Below are 23,185 nucleotides of genomic sequence, written 5' to 3' on the forward strand. Positions count from 1 at the left end.
CTCGTGGAAAGATTTTTCTAGTACTTCTTCGATACATTTAAACCAGAAGAATCCAGAAGCGAAATCCTGTAATCCTAAATGTCGAATAAGGAGAAAATTGGATATCACGAAGACGTTGTTTGGCGGTCTCGTTTCGAGGTTGAAAAAAACAGGTGGTACTGGAACGAATCTAAGACGTTCGTTCATCTTTTTTGCGATCGGCCACACCAACTGTGAAATCGTGTTTATCGCGCGTAACAGGAAGCGTATACGGATTTACTCGAGCGAGTGCAGGCGCGGTTTCCGCGGTTTTGATATTTCCCTTGCGGCGAATAAATTGAAATAGAACTATCTTCGGTTACGAATCGGAATGAAAGTTTCGTATCGTGGCTATAGGATATAATTATTTGGCCGGAATGAGAATTCCCGGCGTTCTTAACTCGGCAAACTAGCAGGTGTCTGTAAACATTGAACTCTCGTGCCAAGCTATACATGTATATACACAAAGGAAAATTATTATTTGCGATTCCGTAATTTTAATTCCCCCATTCAAAATATTCCCTATTCTTTATCGATCTATAATCTCGTATATTTGAGAAAAGCGTGTAAAAAAACCCATTTTCCCATTTCTGTGACGATACAAAAATATTATTTTCCCTTAAAAAGAAACTATAGTTTCACAAATCGAGAACGAACACTTTCAAAATAATAATTTGTTCGTCGAATTAAATATCCATCGCGTCACAAATTAGTCGAACAATTTAACCCTTCAAATCGACTTAAATTAATTGTCTCTCGTTCCATAAGATTACGTCTTTTACGTCGAAGATGGCCATCTGGACAAAATGTATTATATTTTGCGAACCGTGGTTAACGTTGTAAAAAAAATTTGAGGCGACACGAGACGGGCGCGAGACGCGTTTATCAAGAGCGATCCCCCCGTTTCGGCATAATTTATTCAGGATTGCAGGAGGGCCATGCTCGGATCGTGGTAGCATCCGGCCTTTCTAATGCAATATTGATTCGATTTCGCTGCCACGACGTGCTAGGTCGTAGCGCGCAATTTGCATATGGAACTACACGGGCCGCGGGAACGGTCCGTGGCCCGATCACGGTGGAGGCGTCGCGACGCGGCGTGTCGCACTGTTTGCTATTTGATTGCATGGAAATTGCGTCGACTAGACGACCTACGCACCAGCGACGAGCTTCATTTCCTCGATCCACGCTTCGTTAGAACGCGACGCGCGCTAATTCGTAGTACTATCCGATATTTACGTGTATTGTACGTATGCTTGCATCGGATGAGAATGTATGCATCTTTTACACGGGGAAATACGTAACGTCTATATATCCGATTTTCTACGATCGTTACGATTTGGTCCTTGGATCGCGCAGTGACGTCAAAGAATTGATAATGCTTTGGAATTCGATATTTTTTAATTTGATTCGTGGCCGATTTTCTCGATCGTTATTATTACTTTTGCAGAGTATCAGGATGAATGAATGAATGATGAAATGAATTCAAAAGCTCTAATCGAGGGGTTGAGAATATTCATTCATTTGCGAGGTGAAAAATAAATTTGTAAAAGTGTATTTTATAATTAAATTGAAATTCGGATTGTTTCATGTTCTCTGTTTATTCCCTTTGTTTATTTGTTTACGCGTTCAGTGTTTACTTGTTTACATTTCCGGTTTATTTATGTTCTTAACTCTTAATTGACGTTCTCTAGTCTAATCTATACGAAATACATCAGGCAGAAAGTATGGATAAGCACGAGCCAGTTTCCAGATTGATTAATTCGTTAGATAATATTCGTATTATCGTTGGTTAACGTTTTAATAAAACGGGGTGACGGCGTAAAAGATTTTATCATTAAGGGGAAACTAATGAAGTCTGCTGTAATAAGAAGCTTGCTGCTCTCGCTTCCGCCTCTCTGAAAAAAAAAAAAAAAGAAGGGGAAAACAAATTTCTTTTAACATTTACCTCACTTTACGAGATTATTTCCCCTTCTATTAATTTCCCAACTAATAAAGAAATGGAATAATAAATCGAAGAAAACGCGAAAGAAAGACAATTATCCTCCACCCTTCCTAATATCGCGAATCCTATTAAAAACTTCGTTATTTCCAATAAAAGAAACCAACCACGGGATGAGGAAGGAGGCGAAAAAATGTTCCACCGCCATAGTCGCGGGAAGACTATCGTCAAATTTTCCGCCGGCGGAGCGAGCCAATTAATATGCAGACGCGAAACTTGAAGGAACTCACGGACGACCGCATAAAATTTGCATCCCAACGATGCAAATTACAAGCGGGTATCGAAACTGCCAGCTAAGTAAAGTAAACGCGAGCACGGATGACACAAACATCTCAACTCTGGCCGAATTCTTCTTCTTCTTCTTCTTCTTCTCGCGCGATTCTGATTAAATCGTCAATTCCTCTTCGAATCCTATTCCTTGAAATCTCGTCAAAAGTCGATCGTTGCAAAATTATCACGACCAACTTCTGCGGCGAGGGGGAAAAAGATGGAAGGTTTCGACCGTCATCACGTCGCGGCAACGATAAATTACCCATGAACGAGCGGTGTGATTGCTATTAGCAAGGTGCTACGGCTAGGTTCGCAATTATGGTCGGTGGTTCGTTATTGTTAGAACCGCAAATAATTGGACGAATTTGCGGATCAGCGGAGCGGATGCTTGCGAGGGCATTAAATTGGGAGGGGATGCCGGGATGCCGTTCCATCATCCCGAATACTTTGCATCGGGGACGTCGTTATGATATTAATTCGTCCCCTCGCGTCTTGGAACAATTTACTTGGCTCGATGCATCGTAATTGGGCCGCGATCAGGATGTAACCGCGCCGCCAATTATCGTGGCTTCGAAAATCCGTTCCACCGATCGTTCACGTACCGCTAATTGGGCCACTGTGTATCCTTGCGTTTAACGCGTGCGTCTATTTTTATTCTATTATCGTGAGAGATGAAGGAGGAAATAAGAAACGAAAGAAAAATTTCGGTAGGTGGAAATTTAGAATAAAATGTGGAAAGGTTCTATGAAGAGACTCGATCGAAGGGAGAGTGGAACCGTGAGAGGAGGAAAATACAATGAAACGAATGCGAAAGAGTTCGCGAGGGGTTTTACCCTAGCTTCTAAAAAAGAGGGAAGTTTGAAAAGAGCGAATTTGCCAGTGAGAGAATAAAAAGACCGTCTTCTGTCGCGCGCAATTGGAGTTTCTTCTCTTTCCAACCCGCGCTAGATTTAAATTAAAATAATTTCTGCTGATAATTTTATCAACAGGAACGACTTGAAGAGGTTGGAAATTGATCGATATCGGAATAGATAGGAGGAGATTTGTCGCGACAACTGTTCATCATTCGCGTGCTTTTTATCGTGCTCTTTACCATAAATGTCACACCGTGGCAACGATTCGAGACGATAAATCTCATTTTCGCGCGGTATCGCGATTGTTCGAAGATCCGCGTATATTTTGCCGGCGGACGTCATGGGAGGGAAAAATAATGGTAATAAATCTCGACGGGAGCGGGACAGGTAGAATGAAAGTGAATAGCTCAGCATAGAAAAGTAATTAGCAATAAATTCTCGAGATGTTTGCGTACCTCCTTTTTCTTTACGCGGCCATGGATAACATGTGGAACCGGCCTTTCGACGTTACGACGAAACGCAACTACGAAGATGTGGCGTTCAAAGGAAAGAGAAAAAGGGAAATTGAAAAGGAAGACGCAGAGAGAGGCATGCGTTATTGAGAATAAGTCTCGTATATATTTTTACGAGATAAAAAGTTCATTCAATTTGTGACTTTTAATTAATATTAAAAGCCAGTAAAACATAAAATGATTGTGGAGAATGAAATTTTCAATATGTGAAATTTTGATTATTTTTGAGATATGAGATTTGAGAAAGAAAACGAAAGAATTTTTAGGAGATAATCGAAGAATAGAAGAAAGGGATATATTGATATACGCAATATTTATTTCGTGAGCGTTAATATCAATTTTGAGTGAATTTTTATAGAATCGATAATTGCAATTAACGATTCAAATATTTGATTGTATTTATTATCGATCAAACATAAATTTAATTGAATCAATAATTAATTATTAAAATTCCATTGCGGAGATATTAATATAAATTGTATATTAATTGAATATCATCTATTGTAGTATTAAATAGATAGATTTATGATTAGGAGAAGCTTTTTCAGCCTATATATACCCTTGGATTTTTAATGGAGCATTTATCCAAAGTGGAAGAAATATGGCGAAGTAAAGCTTAAATAATCGAACGAGAGATATCAAAGAGGATTTGTATCGAACGTATTACATCGTTTAAAGCCGATTTCGATACGAAAGAATATATGTTTTCGCCTTGTAAAATAACGTTTAACACGTACAACTGAATAAAGAGAATTGACTTTGCCCCATATATATATATACATATTCGTCGTCTGGCACGTAATACTGGAAGATTTATCAAGCTTGGCTCAGCACTGCTCCAAGTTCCTGATATGCATTCGCATGCCGCACAACCTTATCCGGTGACTGAACTCGAATGCTATTGCATCCATGATCGTTCACGTTGGTTTTCTAGATCCACAAATCCCCTCTTTCGATCCTCCAAGTTACGCTTTCCATCAAAGCAAAATCTATCTGTGAATCGTCGCGCATCATTTGGAAACATTTTCTATCGCCATTCCCTCGAATTAGATTGAATCGAAGAAAAGAAAACATTCCACCCCGAACGTCGCGTCACGATCTAAATTTGAATCTTTAAAATTTAAGAACAATTTTCTCTCACTGATCGCCAATCTTATTAATCATATATCAACTTTCAACTTCATCTAAACCAATGATTATCATTTCCAAGATCTTCCAATCTTCTTTCCAACTTTCTTATCGACCGTACGCTTATTCGATCGAAGATTATCGCCTCAACTCTCTGCTCTGCCAAAGTTCAAAGAGAGTTCAAACTTTTCTCAATTCTCGATGACTATCATTCGATCTGTCAAACCAAGTTCCGATCTTCTTCCGAGTTTCTCATCAACTCCGATTGGAAATTAGAATTTCTCCGTAAAATATCCTCTTTCGTAAAATTTGAAACCTGATCATCACGTTTTCGTTATGTCATAACGAGTCGAAACGAATCGAACGAGGTCGTGACGATTCGAGGAACGAACGAAATCGGTAATATCGAAACGAGGAGGGATAAATTTTCGAATAACGATAATTAACGTTCGTTATGAAACCAGATGAAACGAGTGCACGAGAATCAACGGGGAGGATGCGGAGAAGAGCGGACAGAGAATAGAAGGAGGAAAGAAAAAAAAAGGGTTATGGGTAATAACGTTATACACAGCGTGTACGTGAGCGTTCGGGGGAGGATGGCGCACAACAGTCGCCAGGATAAATTCATTCGTTATTTCCGGCTCGATTGTGCTGCCCTCGGTCAAAAGCTGCGCCTGGAATTAGCTAACCGGAAACCTGGTTCCCCCGTAACGCGAACCGCGCCACCGAAAAATTTCACAGGGAATGCTCGTTTAATTGTGGAACGTGGAAACAATAATTATTCGACTTCTCTCTGTATTTTTTTCCTCCTCCCTTTTTTTTTCTTCGTTTCCTCGAAAACGTTTGATTAATGGAAATTTACGCCATGATTCACCGTGGTGCGTGGAAACGCTGTTAAAATCGTTGATTAATCGTATCTTACGACGTCATTCTGAAACTAGGACAAATGGGATGGTTCCTGTGACGATGCAAAAATGATATCGTGAAAATATTTATTATTCCGCTCACGTATTCATCGAATTTATATATTGCTATATTATTAGTATTTGTAAAAAAAAAAAAAGAAAGAAATTAATATTTGTCGTGACATTAATAATAGTATAGCAATATTTGATAGAGGGAGCGAAATAGGAACGTCGCTGGTCAAACAACGCGAACACCAGGATTTATTCGTCCAAATATTTTATACGTTGCGATATTTCGTTGGCAAGATAACGCGATACGCGATCAGACAGCTGGAATGCCATTAAAATACGATCATTAACACGATCATATATACGTATATACATCATATATAATACATTAAGGCGTTGTAGAGAAATGTATTTGGCATGCGTTTCATGCGTGCACCATTCATCAAATATCGACAAACTTTTTCATCGATTTTATCAAACCGTGATTCCGAATTTCGTAGCGCGAATCCGCATAGGACGGAATATATATATATATATAAATCAAGTATTGGCCCTTGGTAAAATTATCGAGACCGGTTTCGAACGATGGGCACATGGAAAATCGAGTGTCACTTCTAAGCGTGAACAATGAACGAAATATCGGGCGATATACCACGGATGGCCTTCGAATCCGATTGATTCCTCGGACGGAATATTCATTGGGCGTTGGTGTGCGTGGCGGAATATAACGGTGGCGGTGGGAGCGGGACAAAAGACCTTTCGCATGGAAATGAATCGCGATCGAGGCCGAAGTGGCTCTCGTTCATCGACAGACAGCCGCATACCCTGGGTAATAATTCTGAAAAATTGTTCCGTTCCCTGAGCTCACGGTCTGAGATTTCAGCGCATAAATCGCCCTCGTTCCTGGATCCCACGTGATATATCGGTGTTTGCAAGTGTTCCCTGAGAGGCATTAGGATCGTATATTCTCCAAGTATTGATACAGAATGGCTTTTCCGTTCCCGGTCGCCGCCTATAACGATATATTCCATCCTTCTCCCCTATTTTCACAGTCCATCGTATATACGATTTAACGTTTTGCATCTTAATCGAGCTGCTTCTTCTTTTTTTTCCCCGAGATTAATTTTTCTTTTTCCTTTTTTTTTTTTTCGAAGCTCGACGTTTTCAAGCTCGATCGATGTCCGTGATCGCGACAAAGTTTTATCAAAGCCCGTGGTCCACACCTAATTATGTTTCCATCGATAAACCCAGTCGCCTTCTAAGCGGGTTTCTCCCAGGGAAGAAAGTTCGTTAAAGTTTTTAAAAAATTCGCATTAACGTAGGAGTTGGTATAGCCAACCGGCCGCTAAACGTGAAATTAGTTTTTATCTTCGTTATGCAACGACCGAACTTATTAACGAATCCATCGACTTTAAATCAATCGACTATCTTGAAAAAGTTTATCCAATTATCGACGATAATAAAAAAAGAAAAAAGAAAAATATCGATCCGTTCCACGTATCTTTATCTTTATCTTACGAATCGACGATATCGTGATACCGATCTCAGATAGACCGTGTTTTTTTAATAAACTGTGAAACAACGGAGGATCCAATTTTACGATCGTCGTTCCATTTATTCGATATTTCCGTGCAGCGTGGAAACGGGAGACACGTTTGATAAGAACCCTTTTCAGGTAGGTTCGCTGGTAATTGGAACATTGGGCGTGTAGCAGAGTTGGCTAACTATGCATAGCGTTAGTATTCCGCGGTCGCCAATGCTTGGATCCAATTTAATGTTCTGCTCGCTCCTTGGATTTCAGATCTGGACACGATGTTATATGGATACACGAACAACATATATGTGCTGGACCACACTCCTGAATCGCTGCCGGTGAGTACGATTTCGAACAAGCCAGTTAGTCGCCGTTGTTACTCGCCTATTCGACCTCCCTTGTGCTCGTTCGTTTAAGTCGATTGCTGGCGGGTAGTATCATAATTGCGTTTCACGGTTTCGAAATTAATACGGTTGTTGAGCACGCACGGGGAGAGGGAGGAGGGGGGAGGGAGAGGGCAGGGAAAGATCGACCCGACCCGCTTTGACCCTGTCCAATTGGAATGCGCGCCCAAGGTGGAAATAATCGGCCGATCGATCGGCAAAAGTGAGGATTTTCAATTTCGAAACCGTGGTAATTTAATTTCGAAAATTTTAAAATTACAACGACACGCGCGGCGTAAAAAAAGGCAATTAATTTAGCCCCCCTCGTTAGTCCCCACGATTCAAAATAATTTAACCTTTTGTGATATTAATTCCCCCAAAGGTAATTCCCTTGTATAATAATTTCAATTAACCAATAGTCACGAATCGTAGATCACACATTTCTCTTTTACAATTTAGCGAGGTAATTCGCTTTAAGAACTTTATCAGTAGCTTGTAATTAAATTGCAGATGTTTGCGCGATATAAAATTTTTACGAAGAAATAAAGTTTTGTCTCGTTCTTCGAATCTATATATATGTATATATAATGCTTTCTTTCTTTCACGTTGTTCTGAGTTTAAATTTTGCACAAGTGCTACTTGTAATATTCGCGCGACCGAATAAAATCTCCAATCGTACGGGGTAGGGGGTACTGAAAGCTACGAAGTTAAATAAAATAAAATCGTTCGACGAGTTTCACGAAGATTGTACAAATTGTTTGATTGATGAATCCGACGATAGAAACGCAAAAGTCAGAAACAAGCGTTATCTTCGATTCACTTTTATCGCGGAAACGCGAGCGGAAAATCGAACGATTCGCCGAGAATTTAATTAAATTCGACGATACCGGATCGACTTTGTTTCCAATTAAAACTCGCAGACCGCGTATTTTGATTAACAGTCGAATTTAATAATAATCGGGCACGCTCGCGCAGCGGTGGGGAATTTTCTCGCGACAATTCGGATGAAACAACGAGAACGCGTAAATTTCGTGAATAAATTGAATCGATACCGGTTGTAATATTAACGAGGTGTGAACTGCAAGAGGAACGAGAATATATATATATATAGTGCACTCTACTTTTCGGATAAATTGCAGCTATCCCCTTTGTTCCGGGTTAACGATGAAAAAGAGAGAGAGAAAGAATTTATATCGTTTCCATAATTGAAAGAGCATGAAATATTCTATTCACAGGAGAGATACTAACTCTGACGCGAGCGCCTTAATTATCCTCGTCAGTGAACCGATCAAAATTTGTTCTTCTCGTTAGGCAAGATATTAGTCTTTTAACATTCCACGTAGTATAGTCAATTAACGTAGAAACATCCCTTCTCTTCGTAATTTTGCAATGATTATTTATTTAAAAAAAGTTGCACTTGAACTTGCAACTAATAATAACGAATACTATTAACACATTTGAATTTGCCATTAAAAAAAATTCAAAACTGATTCCCCAGATGCAAATATAAATTTTTGATTTAGATAGAAAAAAAGAGTAATACGTGAAAGAGTGAAAAGTGCAATGAAATTCAAAATAACTGTTTCGATTTCACATATAGGCAACGCTTGTATTGAACGCCTATACGAAAGAAAAATCCAGATATGAAATATTAAAAAAAAAAAAAAAAACTTTTCCATTTTCAATATATTCTTTGAAAAAAAAAAGAAAAAAAAAAATTCTCTCGACTAAATAAAATAAGAAATCCGATGATGCGTGACACACGTCATTCCCATCGAGTAAATTAACTATAATTGAACCGGCCATGTTAGTTAATCCGATCTTCCTGCGGATAATTGCATAAAAAAAAAAAAAAAAAAAAAAAAAAAAAAAAATTTTTCCTTTTTAAATATTTTTTTTGAAAAAAAAAAGAAAAAAAAAAAATTCTCTCGACTAAATAAAATAAGAAATCCGATGATGCGGGACACACGTCATTCCCCTCGAGTAAATTAACTATAATTGAACCGGCCATGTTAGTTAATCCGATCTTCCTGCGGATAATTGCATAAAAAAAAAAAAAAAAAAAAGAAAAAGAAAAAAAAAATACACGTGTCAGTTTCACGCTCGCAATTTCGTTCCATCCAACGCACGATTCATTTTACCATTCGAGATTAATCACCTGTTAAATCGTGCACGGTGTGCGCATATCATTGTCCATCGAACGAAACAGGCCACTCAATTATCCGCAACATCTGCCGGGTTACAGAAAAATACCGAAATCCTCGGAGCGAAACACGGCCGGGTTTATGAATTAAGTTAATTAGTCGTCGAACAAATGAAGCCTGCTCGTTAGCGCCAGTCGATTTCGGTTTCCCTCGACGCGAGGGGTTGGAGAGTGGAGGGAAGGATAGGTTAACAAGTTGAATTAACGATGTGGATCGAGTGGTGGTTCTCTCGTGTGCGTAAATGAGAGTTAAAAAAGATATCCGTGTGTATCGAATGTGGCCTTGTTTCGTTCGGTTTCATTCTTCGAATCTGTTATCAGTGACTTCAGATTGAAATAATTTCCTGACGATAACGCGAAACACTTCGAGATTGCTCGGAACTTGAAGATGGCATCGAGAAGAAGAGAGAATCGTGGTAGTGGATAGCAATTAAGGTGAAGAATCGAGGGAAGATCTTTATTAGGAGGCACGCGCGGTCGAAATTAGGGTACAGATGACCTGTTATCGTGGTATTGTCTCTTTTTATGACAAAATTGTGGAAGATGGGGGGACGAAAGGGAAGAAAAATATTCCTCTCGTTCCTTCTCTTTTCGTTTCTTCTCCTCTCGTTGCCTTCGTTCTATCGTTCTTTTCGTCGCTCATTTCGATGAAATATTTTTTTTTAATTTATATTTGTTGCGACACGAATGGAAAATTTATTCGAAATAAATAAATAAAATAAATAAAATAATAAAATAAATAATATTTGAATAATAAGGCTCAATATCGCGAATATTAACTCGAGCAATCTTCTATCTTTTATTTAACGCTCGATGATACCTAATATCGAATTTTGACAAGCGCACGAAAAGCGTACTTTGAACAGCGAAAAATAAAAAAAATAAAAAAAATAGAAAATGTGCGTTTCCATTTATTGGAAAGATTCATTTGACGTTGCGATCGTGCGCGTCAATTCGTCGTCATCAATTAAAATAGGAAATTCCAATCCACGTACAAACTTTGTAGAGATTGAAATATTCCAATTTATTGCTAACAAGATACGATGAAATATCATTATTCATATTTCTCGAAACGGTAGAGATAGAATATTCCTAACTAAGGCAGCGTACGTGTAAGTAAATCGTGGACTTTAAGTACGGAACCGTGGAAGCTCGCCTGTTTGCGTGTGTATTGGGTTATCCGTGTATACGGATAGGTGTACACGATGTTTCGTGTACCGTGTACACAAGACTGAATGTAATTTGCAGGAATCTCGGAGGGGGTGGGATCTCGATCCCGCCGTGGTGACATAGACATTGAATTTCCGGCATCTCGCCGTTCCGTATTGAATCGATCAATCAGTCGTATTCGCGTTAATTAGCTTGTAGCATAAAGTGTTTGCCATGTCGTTTAATCCGGATTGCGTTTGTATTTCACGCACCGTAAATAAATTTATTCCGGAGTTGGTCCGATACGTTTGAAAAATATTTCACTTGCAATGGGAACAGAGGGGAGAGTTGAAAGAAAAATTGAAAACGTCGGAAGATTGGTAAAGTTATTTTTGTTCTTGTGTGATATTTATATATGTGTGACCACATTCGTTGATTGGCAGCTTACGTGTTGCACAATCTTTATAGAGTTATTCGTAAAAATTCATAGTCTTCAAGTTTTGGATGATTTTGGACAAAGAAAAATGATGGCATATATCGAATTTTTTTATATATTGATAGAAAAAACAAATGTGAAACGGTGAAAAACACAATGAAAAACAAATGAAATCCAAAACAACTGTGCATATTGTTGACGATACTCGAACGTTAACGTGCAAAAGAAAACTCTTTTACTCGTTTACATTTTTTTTTTCATGGCACAATAATTGGATAGATCTCACTGACGCGTACGCTTTAAATGTGTAAAAATCTGCAGTGATAAGTGAATTACATCGAAGAAATGAGGAACTCGACGAGCAAGATACGCGATAATTATATATATATCGAGAAACAAAATGAAAACGTCGAACGAATGCATTACACGCCTGTATCACCCTGTACAAATCTACCCCCGTTAAAAAGTTTCCAAGAAACTTTTTTCTCGATCCGAATAAAAAGAAACGAATAAAAGGATCGACAGAGTGGGGATTGATGGAAATATTTACCGATGGGCTTTCGCAAACACGAAACCCTATTGACAGTGTGCACCGGCGTACGGAGAAACTTTCGGAGAGCAGCAGCCTGGAAACTTGGCGGAAGTAAATTCATTCCGGGATAGGCGTGTTGATAAACATCTTAGCACAGTTGGGTAACCGTTATAGAAACGATAGGTTTCGCGATCCTGCGACCCGGGTCGCAACGTCTATCGTTAAAAACCTCTTACTTCCACCTGAAGGAGGGAAATATCAGCAACGAAGGAAATCGGTTCGATTACCGATCGAAGCTTAAAACGTGCAACTTTCCTTTCTTCCATCGGTTGGAATGGAATGAAAAAAAAAGGGGGTGGAGAGAGGAAACTATTCGAGAAAAAATTCGATCCATAATGGCGGTTAAACGTCACGTAACTCGATCCTTCCGCTTGATTGAAACGGTAACGTTATAGCTTTCAATCGGGGAATATCTGATTTTCCGCGTGAACACGAAATTTCCATCAAACGTGACTCGTGAATTTCAAGGTGTTCTCGATCGCGATTCGAAACGCGTATATCGCAGATGGAGGGAATTTCCGTGGAAAAAGGATCGTAGCCGCTGTTAACTCGCCCTTCTCGGCCGAGCTATTTATCAGTGGCGGAGGATTGCAGGAGAAAGTTGGCGCGCGTAAGGAAGCTCGGTGGAACGAAATACGAGAGTGGATACGTTTCCCGGTGGAATATAGTGGACTCTGGCCCGGGCACATCGAATCAGCTTTCTGCTTGTTATCTCCCGGCATTTGATTCCTTTGCCATTTTCTGTCCACTCGCTCACTCTTTTGTCCGTGGATTCTGGGGACGACGTTTCCTCCGGGGGCTTCTTTAGCCGCGGTGGAAATAAAGATTCGGCCAATTGCTCGAATGGGGGAAAGGTCCATTCGGACCATGAAACAATCTTCTGACATTTTACGCTCATTTTTTTTCCCCCTTTCTTTTTTATTCGACAAACGTCACTACTGGGATGCGAAAATCTTTTCCTCTGCGAGTCGACGCGAAGATTTCGATGTTAGGTGAATTAGGAGAAAGAGAGAATACGTACGTAATTCCGCGTTATAATGTTTAAGAAATGATTCGATGAATAGGGATTGATGTTCGAAGGAAGGAAAATTTAATCTTAAGAATATTTAAGATTTCTCAAAGGGAGTTTGAACGACGAAACGTTGCCAGAATATTTTCGCGAGTTTCGAAAGTTTCGGTATCCCTGACGCGGTGACAAATAAAACTGTCAGTTTTGCATTCATATTCCTCCCTTCCGTTATATTTTCAACGGGTTCCGTTCTAATCTGCTGCCCAACACCGTTCACGAAACTTAAATCTGCCGTGAGTTAGTCTCCCGGAACGACTTAAACTTTGACCAGCCAAATATTAACTCTTTGCACCGCGGACTAAAGAGAAGAATTCTTTCCACCCTGATGAAGAGAAACTTCCCTCCGGAATCATTTCAAATACGAGCAGCCTCGAGTCAAAGTTTGCCCCAACTCTGGCAAAAATCATTTAATCAAGATTTATCCCCGTGTGCAAGTGCAAAGAATATTCTTGCGAATGAAAATGTATAAAACAAAAGATGGAAACATCGAAACTTTGAATCTTTTCGATTATTTTTCGTAATTCGATCAACATTAATCGCGATTCATGGATACGTTTCAATGCCGATCGTAGGAGATTTGAATCTCGAATTTTTTTCTTTTTTTTTTTTTGTTCAATTCTCTCGCGTGAAGGATAAAACGTTTTTTATTATACATTTCACGCGATTGACAAGAGAAACGACAAGGGATAAATCTACCATGATAAACCTTTATGATTGATTTCCTGTCAATTGCGGAATCACGATCAAATATCGTTACAGATCTATCGAAAACTTCCAATTTTTTATAATATCTCCTCGCCAAGGATAAAAAGACTCTTCGACATTCCGAGAGGTGACAAGTACAAGTCTGTGATAGATAGAGCTTGATCGATCTTCCGTCAATCGCGGAATTATAATCAAGTTACGCGCGTTTATATGTATCCCATTCGTATGCACATGCATATAAACAAGTACAAAGTAAACGCGAAATTAAATACGGATCTCGATTTTTCTCAATTTCTCTCCAATCCAACGAAATCGAAACGTTTGTTAACGTTTGTGTCCAACGTTCAAGAGATTACGGAAAAACTTCTTAACCGAGAGGCGGATCGAGTCGAATCATTTTTACGATTCTTTGGTGGAAAGCAAATAGCGGGGAACGCATTAAAACTCTTTCTGGTGGAACAGCGGAATCGTTTTCAGCGAAGATTCCGTGCCGGTGAACCACGATGCTTTAAAAGCGCATCCTCTCCCCTTTCACTGAACGTTTATGGTTAATAATAGTTGGAAAGCTTGGGGCCCCGGGGCAAAAAGGCTTTTAACTCACGTGTATTTTCCATGCTTTCTCCGATTGCACGATTCCGCTGAGATTTCGCGACCCGGCCTCGATAACGTACGCAAACATCATCGCGATAAAATAATTGCGCGAAAAGGTTTCACTTCGAAATTATCGCAAATATCGGATTTAATAATGATGTAACGCCGAGATGAATTTGCAATTTTGGATGATTAACAAATGGTATTATGATTATTTTCTTTCTTTCTTCTTTTTTTTTTGCACAGGGATTTGTCACGTTCTTTTCACGTCGTCGAGAATCTTGATTGCGAAGAACCGTGTTTTATGAACCGTGATTTATGAAAACGTGCTTATACGATATTTTGTACGTCGATAGAAAGAAATGCAAAAATTTGTTTACGCGTTTTCGTTTTCTTGTTCCTTTTTTTTCGACTTTGATATAAATATTTTTTTCTTGTTTAAATGTATTTTATACAAAATTAAGTCAGATTTAAATTGCACGATCGATGCACTCTTAACTACTCGCACAATCTTCTCTAAACGTTCTTAAAAACGTTCCGACCATGCTTTTACGACGCATTTTCCAAGTTTAAACTTGGTAAAGAAGTTACGGAAACGTCCAGATGATTCACGATTTTCTAACAATTTTATTATCGCCCTTTTCAATATTCAGCAGCCTCCTCCTTTCCTCCTCCCTTATTATAGAAAATTTACTTTTTTCGCATGACGTGCTAGTTTAACGATCGATTTATCGTTGCCAAATTAATAAAACCACGTTAAAACTCTTAGCGAAAAAAAAGATGTCCAATAATTCTGATTCTGTAATCCTATAAACTCGTCTCATCCTCCTCGCTAATTCCGTCTGAATTTTTTCAGAGAAGGAAATATCTCTGAGATAAAACGAGCGTACCCCGCCACGTTCCAACCCGTAACCAGCCACCTCGGTGGAAAATATTTTTCATCGTGTCGCCGGATTTTGTCGCTTATCAACGTCAAATTATCACGACGCGTGTGAAAATCTTCACGAGTTCCTTCGCACGTAAGTCGGGCATCCAGTTCCAATTATTTTCTTCCAGCGAAATAGTTCTCGCTCTTTGTAATAGACGCGTTTGTCCCGTGGGGTGAATTAACCCCAGGAGGCTGGGTTTTTTAATGATCCGATAATTAAGCGAGCCACCCCCCCCTCCTCCTACGTAAAATTCGATCATCAACCGCGTCGATCAAGAGGGAAACAGAGGGCCCAGAAGAGAAGTTTTCGGACAAGGCTTGTTTTAAAACGCTTGTACAGGGCTCGGTTTTAAAGCGCGCTCGTGAAGGTGCGGTTCTTGGAGTTCGATTTTTCGTTGGCGCGGAAAATCACACAGATCCCTTTCATCAAGCGGGCAGAACGGTTTAAAGTGGCTGTAATTTCTAATTTCCATGGTAAAATCCGTGGTTGCTTGTTATGGTATTATGCAAATTAGCGCAAAGAATTACGCGAGCACCCTTTTGAGGCTTGCTAATTAACGGAGTGAACAGGAGGAGTCGAGGATTAAGTTACCCATTCTTGAACCAACCTTTCTACTTTGAGTTTCAAAACCAAGTTTTTATTTTTTCTCTCTTTCCTTTCTTTTTCTTTCCCCTCCCCCTTTTAAACGAGTCGTAAGCTTTTATATCTACGCCCAAATCGAACTTGATTTTTCACCAACGACATCAATCGTTCTATTTAAATTAACCTCTTTAAAGATTTCGCAAATTCTCTTTTTTTGCAAATAACAATTTCAGGAATCTCTCGCGAAATTAATTTATCGTGACGCACGAAAAAATGAAGTAAAAGAGAGAGAGAGAGAGTAAAAGTTACTCTATTTTTTATCTAACATTAATCGCCCCGAAACATCCGACGTGTCAAAGGATTAAAAGAGGAAATGGAGAATACTCGAGAAGAATACTCTCGTCTCGCTCTTCTTTGACAATGCACCAAAGAATAAAGAATTCCTTTTCTTTTCTGTCGGTGGTGCACGGACATTTGGATGCTGCACATCGTCGCATCGTTAGAAAAATCCTTTTTTTTTTTTCGCCTTGGGCGTGCTCGCGGTGAAAAAGTCTCAAAGAGGAGGAGGCTTCCGTCGCCGATACGAGGAAACGAACGAGACAAGAGCACTCGCCCGTACGTCTTACCTCGTTAAGAGAATAATGCCCTTTCCGGGAGGGAGGCGAGTACTACTCCGGACCAACGAGTATCAACGATGCAGACGCGCAAAAAACAACCACCGACACCCTTAACAAAAGCCAATCAACCCCTTCGGAGGGGTTGTTTGTTGAAGCGACTCTTTGTAGACGCGTCCGCACGATAATAATTTAATATCTCGCGCGAATATTTTGATAAAGCTGTAATTAAACGGGACGATGGAGGGCCGATTAAAACGATAATTTGAGGAATTTGAACGGGGAATAATAAACGAATTTGCTCCCCCGAATTATTGAATTATTTTTACATCCCGGATCAAAATAACCGAATATTAATTGAATTAATCTTACGTTCGGGAGAAAATTAATTTTTGATCGATCTTCGAAATCGAGGATCAAGATTTTTCACCGCGAACGTTATTAATTAAGAGTACTTGACGTAGCGCGCGAGTTACGTAAAATAAACGCGATAAACGAAATTAAACGAGAGATGAAATCTTTGTTGTGTGTAAATAATATGAAATGGAAATTAATTAAATTCGAGGGTAAGGATTAACATCTGGTTTCAGGATATGGACATGTTGCAATTGTTCGCCTCGCCGGCGGGTCGAGCGTTACTTAACAGTGACAATCGGCGGAGAGGATCGACGTCGACCTCCTCCTTGTCTCGAGAGTCCTCTTCGAGGCTGAAGAGAGGTAGAAGACTATCGGGTACAGTGAGCGCGCCCGCGACACCTCCAAGGCAACGGAAATCGAGCGCGGAGCTGTACAAAGAAGCCGCCGAGATCCTCGGTCTTACCTGTTCGTTGACCGATAGCTGTCGATGCATCGATTGCCAGGTAAAACTCTTGTTACGAATCCCTTTCGTTTCGTTCTTCGATATATTTTTAACATATTCGATATTGTAGCGAAAAAATTAATCAAAATTTACAATGAACACCTACGTTAAAAAAAAATCATTCGTCAAAACCAATTCGTGTATGGTGAAATATCTCGCGATTAATAAAAAAGTTGGTTGGTAAAAATCTTGTTGCGAATTCCTGGTTTCTGTTTCTTCGATATATTTTTAACATATTCGATATTGTAGCGAAAAAATTAATCAAAATTCAAAATGACCATCTATATATACCGATAATACATAATACCGAATATGCAAATTAAAAGTTCGAAAATTCTTTTTTACGTTTTACTTTTCGTTAAAAAAAAAATCATTCGTCAAAACCAATTCGCGTATGGTGAAATATCCCGAGGTTAATAAAAAAATTGATTGGTAAAAATCTTGTTGCGAATTCCTGGTTTCTGTTTCTTTAATATATTTTTAACATATTCGATATTATAGCGAAAAAATTAATCAAAATTCAAAATGACCACGTATACCGATAATACATAATACCGAATATGCAAATTAAAAGTTCAAAAATCCTGTTTTACTTTTTACGTTTTACTTTTCGTTAAAAAAAAAATCATTCGTCAAAACCAATTCGCGTATGGTGAAATATCCCGCGGTTAATAAAAAAGTTGGTAAAAATCTCGTTGTGAATTACTGGTTTCTATTTTTTCAATATATTTTTAACATATTATAGCGAAAAAATTAATCAAAATTCAAAATGACCACATATACCGATAATACATAATACCAAATATGCAAATTAAAGGTTCAAAAATCCTGTTTTATGTTTTACTTTTCTTTAAAAAAAAAATCATTCGTCAAAACCAATTCGCGCACGGTGAAATATCCCGCAGTTAATAAAAAAGTTGTTTTCTGGATTATTCACGGAAGATGGTTGGTTTCGCAAAGCGCGAATGAATCCTTGGAGCGAGGAGGGAAATTTCAAATAGAAATTCAGTTTCCCTTTTGTAATCGCGATTAAGATAGAGCGGCGTAATTGCATCTATTCACGGTCTCGTGTAATTAGCTCGAATCGGCGAGAATAATCTTGGAAATTAAAGGGATATTGTCTCGATTTCGGGAATAATTGTCTAACCCCCTGTATACCAATTATGGCGGGGCTGTTTCCATTGATTGCCCATTTTCTCGGCCAAGCGCGTAAATATTTCTTTGCCCTAGTTTTTGGCCGCGGATCAGCTGGCGTCCCAATGGGGCCAATGGTTGGCGTGGGGATGAAACTCGACTCGGTCGACGATCGTCGGAATTTAATTAAAAATTTTATCGAGTAACAGATTTTTCGGCGACTCGAGTTCGCGCGTATGGAACAATCGTCTAGGATGGAGGCGTTCCAACGACGAGAAAATCTATAGAAAATCTCTCCCTTCCTTTCCACGAAACGATATACACGGAAACTTGTTAAATGAGATTTTTTGGTTTTCAATTCACTCGTGTATCCCTCGTTTCTGACAAAAGCGGCCGTTCTCGCTCTCGTTTACGGTCACGGGATTTTCACATCACAGGGGTGGCTTTCCAAGGCTGACATAGAATTCCCAAGGTTAACATTTTCCTTTGCCCCGACTTTCGAACCTCGAACCTTCGACCTTTTAATGGATGGCCGAGAGAAACGGTCCTCGTATCTGTCGGGGGTGGGGGTGTTTAATAGCTCCGACCTTGAGAGGCCGATAACAAAAAAGCTTTGACATTAGAGGTTCGATGATGAAAAAAACTTTGATCCGAGAAATTGAATGTCAAAAAGCTTTGATCTCGGAAATTAATCGTCAAAGGGATTCAAGACGTCAATTCATCGAGAAATTTTCCACGTTAAAATATTGCAACTATGAGCTAACTCGATCGAAACTTCAAAAAATAATTATGTCGAATTAATTATCGATTATCCTGTCTCAAATTTATTCCATGCCAAAATTTCCAATTGCAAATTCGTTCTTTTTCTTGTCCGTATTTCATATTATTTTCCTATTTTTAAACGTTGATAAAATGAATCAATAAGAGGAAAATTATTATTATTGCATCGCGTGACGTTGATTAACGTTCGTTCGTCTTCTTTCCAGAGTAATTATTTCGACTGCGATGACGATTTCGGCGACGCGAGGACGGAATTGGCTGCGGGGACACCTATTCTACTGGACCATGCTTTGACACATCCATTGACGTGTTCCATACAGTAGCAGGCGAATATCTCGTTTCGAGCACGATTGGGTGTCACTCCTGCACCGCCACCTGATGAACCGGAAGTCATCGAGGTGTCGAGGAACCTTGAATCCAGGACGAAGTGTGGGATATTCGAGGCGTGCACTTTGATCTCGATAAACTGCGTAACTCCGTAAAGAAGAAGATCGTGTGTGAATCGAGACAACAATTCACCGGTTCATTTTACCGAATATCATTTCACGGATATATGGAACTCGAACAAATCGAAACAATCGAAATTTTTTCGCTGCACCGAAAATCTGCACAAAGGTCTTGATATATTTCTCGTTCTCAAACGATTCTTCGCGTTTCTCAAACGCGAACCTTCTTCCAAAGTTTTTGTAATTGCGTTCGTTAAAGTTTGTTAAAGTTTTTCAAGGATGATTGATACGACGGGGCGATATGTGAATAAGAATCGATGAAATGATAACATTGTATCGAAAAAGCGTGTAAAATTTTGTATTGATTTCAATGGTAAAAACATTTGAGTGAGAATTTCGTTTGCCAATAATATTATAACGTAAACGCGAACTTTCTATTTTTGGAAATATAGGAATGAATGGTAAAAAATTCGTTCGTTCGTACAATTCATCGTTCTCTCCTCGATGGATCACCGGTTAACATTAACGATAATTAAACGAAAGAATAAAATATATAATTTGTGGACAATACATTGTAACGGAATAAGTCACTGCTCCGATTGTTTCTTCTCTTTTTGTATGAAACGAAAAAAAAAAAAAAAAACGCAAGCTTACGTACCTAGGAATATTTATGTACAAAATGCTCCCTGTATGTACAACAATCTGCCGGTAATCGCACTGGTTTCGAAATTAATTAAAATTATCGAGATAACGAAATAAAAAAAAAAAAAAAGGGAAAAAAAGGAAAATTAAAACAGAAAAAAAAGCTCATCGTTTCACGTTTTCATTATTAAATATTTCTATATATATATGTATATTATCATTGATACGAGAGAAAAATTCAACGCGACATTAAATTTCGAGAAAACGCGAAAAGAAAAAGAAATAAAATAATATAATGAATGGTGTATCGAAAAACGAAAAAAATATAATTACAATGCGCTCGTCTGGCTCAAATTGGACGAATTTATTTATCGATGCGAAAATGAACAAATGCCAAATGAAAAAAATAAAATAAAATAAAATAAAATAAATGCGCCAAATTTCTAATGTAATTAGCGATAATAATAATAATAATTAACATTTAATAAACGATAACCCTAATAATAATAATAATAATAATTATTATGATAACGATATGATCGATCTAGTCGGAAGATGTAACACGATTAAGATGTTAATTAGGTAAAAACTTCAATGGTTTGTCGACGTACACGATATATAAGAATTATATATATTATATTTACTACACGTTTTATTATTATATTAATTCGATTAAGTATAGTAGGATACGTTGTTGAACGTTTATGAGCTCGACGAATTAAACCAAAATAAGGAAAAGCAAAAAAAAAAAAAAAAAAAAAAAAAAAAAAGAAAAAAAAAAAAGAAAAAACCAGGGAATAGTTGAAAAGAAATTGAGGAAAAAAAAATTAATGAAAACGAAAATATATATATATATACATAAAATATATAAATGAGCGCAATGCGTAAAATTTATACGTGCAAGATCAATACGTATAAATCGAATATTTATGTCCGATTAAGTTTTTATATAATCCTTTTTGTTAAATGTTAAACACGTCGACTGCCGTTTCTAATTCTCGCCGATGAGAACATCATTAATTTTAATGACGTTTCGAAATTTCTTCAACTATAACGTAATTACTATTTCTTCTGCCTGCCTTCCTTAATGTCGAAAACGTTATTAAAATTCCTACGAATCGTACGTGAATAAAATAGTATAGAAAAAAAATTGGATTTCTGACGAGATTTCGTCAAAATTTAAATTTACATTTGAAAAAATTTAGAAAGAAAAAAAACGAGAGAAAAGAAAAAGATATTCGCGACAGTCGATGTGTGATCCACACGAATCGTGATTATAAAATGACGTAACGATAAACGAAGCTAGGCCTGAGTTACGTAGAATTGTGGATCGGTTGAAAGAGATTAAAAAAGTGAGAATGAATATATGTAAGAGAGTATAAAAGTGAGTTGGATATTTCCTCGAGTGATTATAGTTAAAAAAAAAAAAAAAAAAAAAGGAAAAAAAATGAAAAGAAACAGGATGAAGGTGTGATTACGGTATGTCGAAATCCGCGTAAAAAATAAAAAATAAATAAAAAAATAAAAAAATAAATAGAACAAATGAAAGAAAAATAAATCAAGTTCATGAATGCAAGTGCCAAACTAAAGTTTAATCGCGCGACGCTCGTAAGCTTAGTGGTTCGCTATCGAAATCTCTTCTTAAATTATCCGATAGATTATAATACGATTTAAAAAATACGGTGATAGGGCTGAATATTCACATAAGTCTTATCGAACGATCCTTTAAATCTATAAATTAAATACATCGTGCTTCCCTTTTTACAGAAAGAATAAAAAAAAGAAAAAAAGAAAAAAAAAAAACAAGGCGCGTTGTCGAATCTTCGATGAGATAAAAATCGATCGAATAAAAGGGAAACAAAAAAGATCAAGTCATTAAGTTATTCCATAAATAATGAATTTTCTCTGTTGAATTTAATGCGGTCGAAATTATATTCACGACAGAAATTTTATAACAAGAGAAAAAAACGGAAGAAATTTGAAAAAATTAACGAGATAAAATTTTCGTTAATTTATTTCCAATTAAAAAATATATATCGAAATAAAGTGAATTACGCGTGGAATAACTTAATGCATTCGTAATAGTATTCTCGTAAACTTCAGAGATTCTGATCGAGTTTTATACACTTCCAACGACGAGTCTATACCTTCACGTCTTTTATTACGTTACTGTAAACGTGTGCAAGTTGAAATGGAAAAGTTTCACGATTGCTCTCTTTTTACAACGAGACAAGCTGTCGAAACAGGGACGAAAGCCTGTCACATTTTACTGATCATGATTCCGCCAAGGATTCTGGAGGATTGCGAACTTTTTTATCGCTGCCATTTTTTGTCAAAGTTTTCATCAAATTGCATTGTAAATTGTTTGATACTGTTCACCGAATAGAATAGAATTTACGACGATTTTATTTTCGCGTTTCATTTTCATTTCAACATTACGTACGCGTAGATAAAGGAGAGAAAGATCGATGATGTTTGATCTTTGATAATTACGAAATGAAACGTTTTTAACGAACAACCTGTTATCTATATCGCGAGATGTTAAAATAATTGCATTTAAAAATTATTAAAATCCGTTCTATTTCCTTCATACTGTTCTTGTTACTTGAGAGACCTCGCATTTTTGCCTCTCTTCCGATTGAATATCAATCAGCCAATCGATATCTAGGTCGTTCGTTTTGCGCGATCGTTTTGCGCGTCGAATTGGCTTTCTCTCATCGACGAAAGTAAAAGCGCAATTAATTAATCTTCTTTTCCGAGTAATCGAGAGAAACGCGTAAACCCGTAAAGCAAGGAGTGTAACGATTCGAAAAAAAAAAAAAAAGAAGGGAAAATAATACGT

General features: G+C 37.9%; 1 protein-coding gene and 1 long non-coding RNA gene across 2 annotated transcripts in view; one reads left to right on the forward strand and one right to left on the reverse strand.

The window, feature by feature from the left end:
- LOC102678880 overlaps positions 1 to 19,741 on the forward strand; it is a 123,731-nt gene extending 103,990 nt beyond the window's left edge. The window contains exons 5-7 of the mRNA XM_006609583.2: positions 7,497 to 7,567; positions 17,073 to 17,342; positions 19,462 to 19,741. Of these exons, the coding sequence (XP_006609646.1) occupies positions 7,497 to 7,567; positions 17,073 to 17,342; positions 19,462 to 19,578 (458 nt within the window). The 3' untranslated portion in view covers positions 19,579 to 19,741. The remainder of the gene's footprint in view (positions 1 to 7,496; positions 7,568 to 17,072; positions 17,343 to 19,461) is intronic.
- LOC116186809 overlaps positions 1 to 23,185 on the reverse strand; it is a 40,644-nt gene that overhangs the window by 15,845 nt on the left and 1,614 nt on the right. The window lies entirely within an intron of this gene.

The sequence above is a fragment of the Apis dorsata genome, unplaced genomic scaffold (genome assembly GCF_000469605.1).
Source record: "Apis dorsata unplaced genomic scaffold, Apis dorsata 1.3 scaffold_58, whole genome shotgun sequence".
NCBI lineage: Eukaryota > Metazoa > Arthropoda > Insecta > Hymenoptera > Apidae > Apis > Apis dorsata.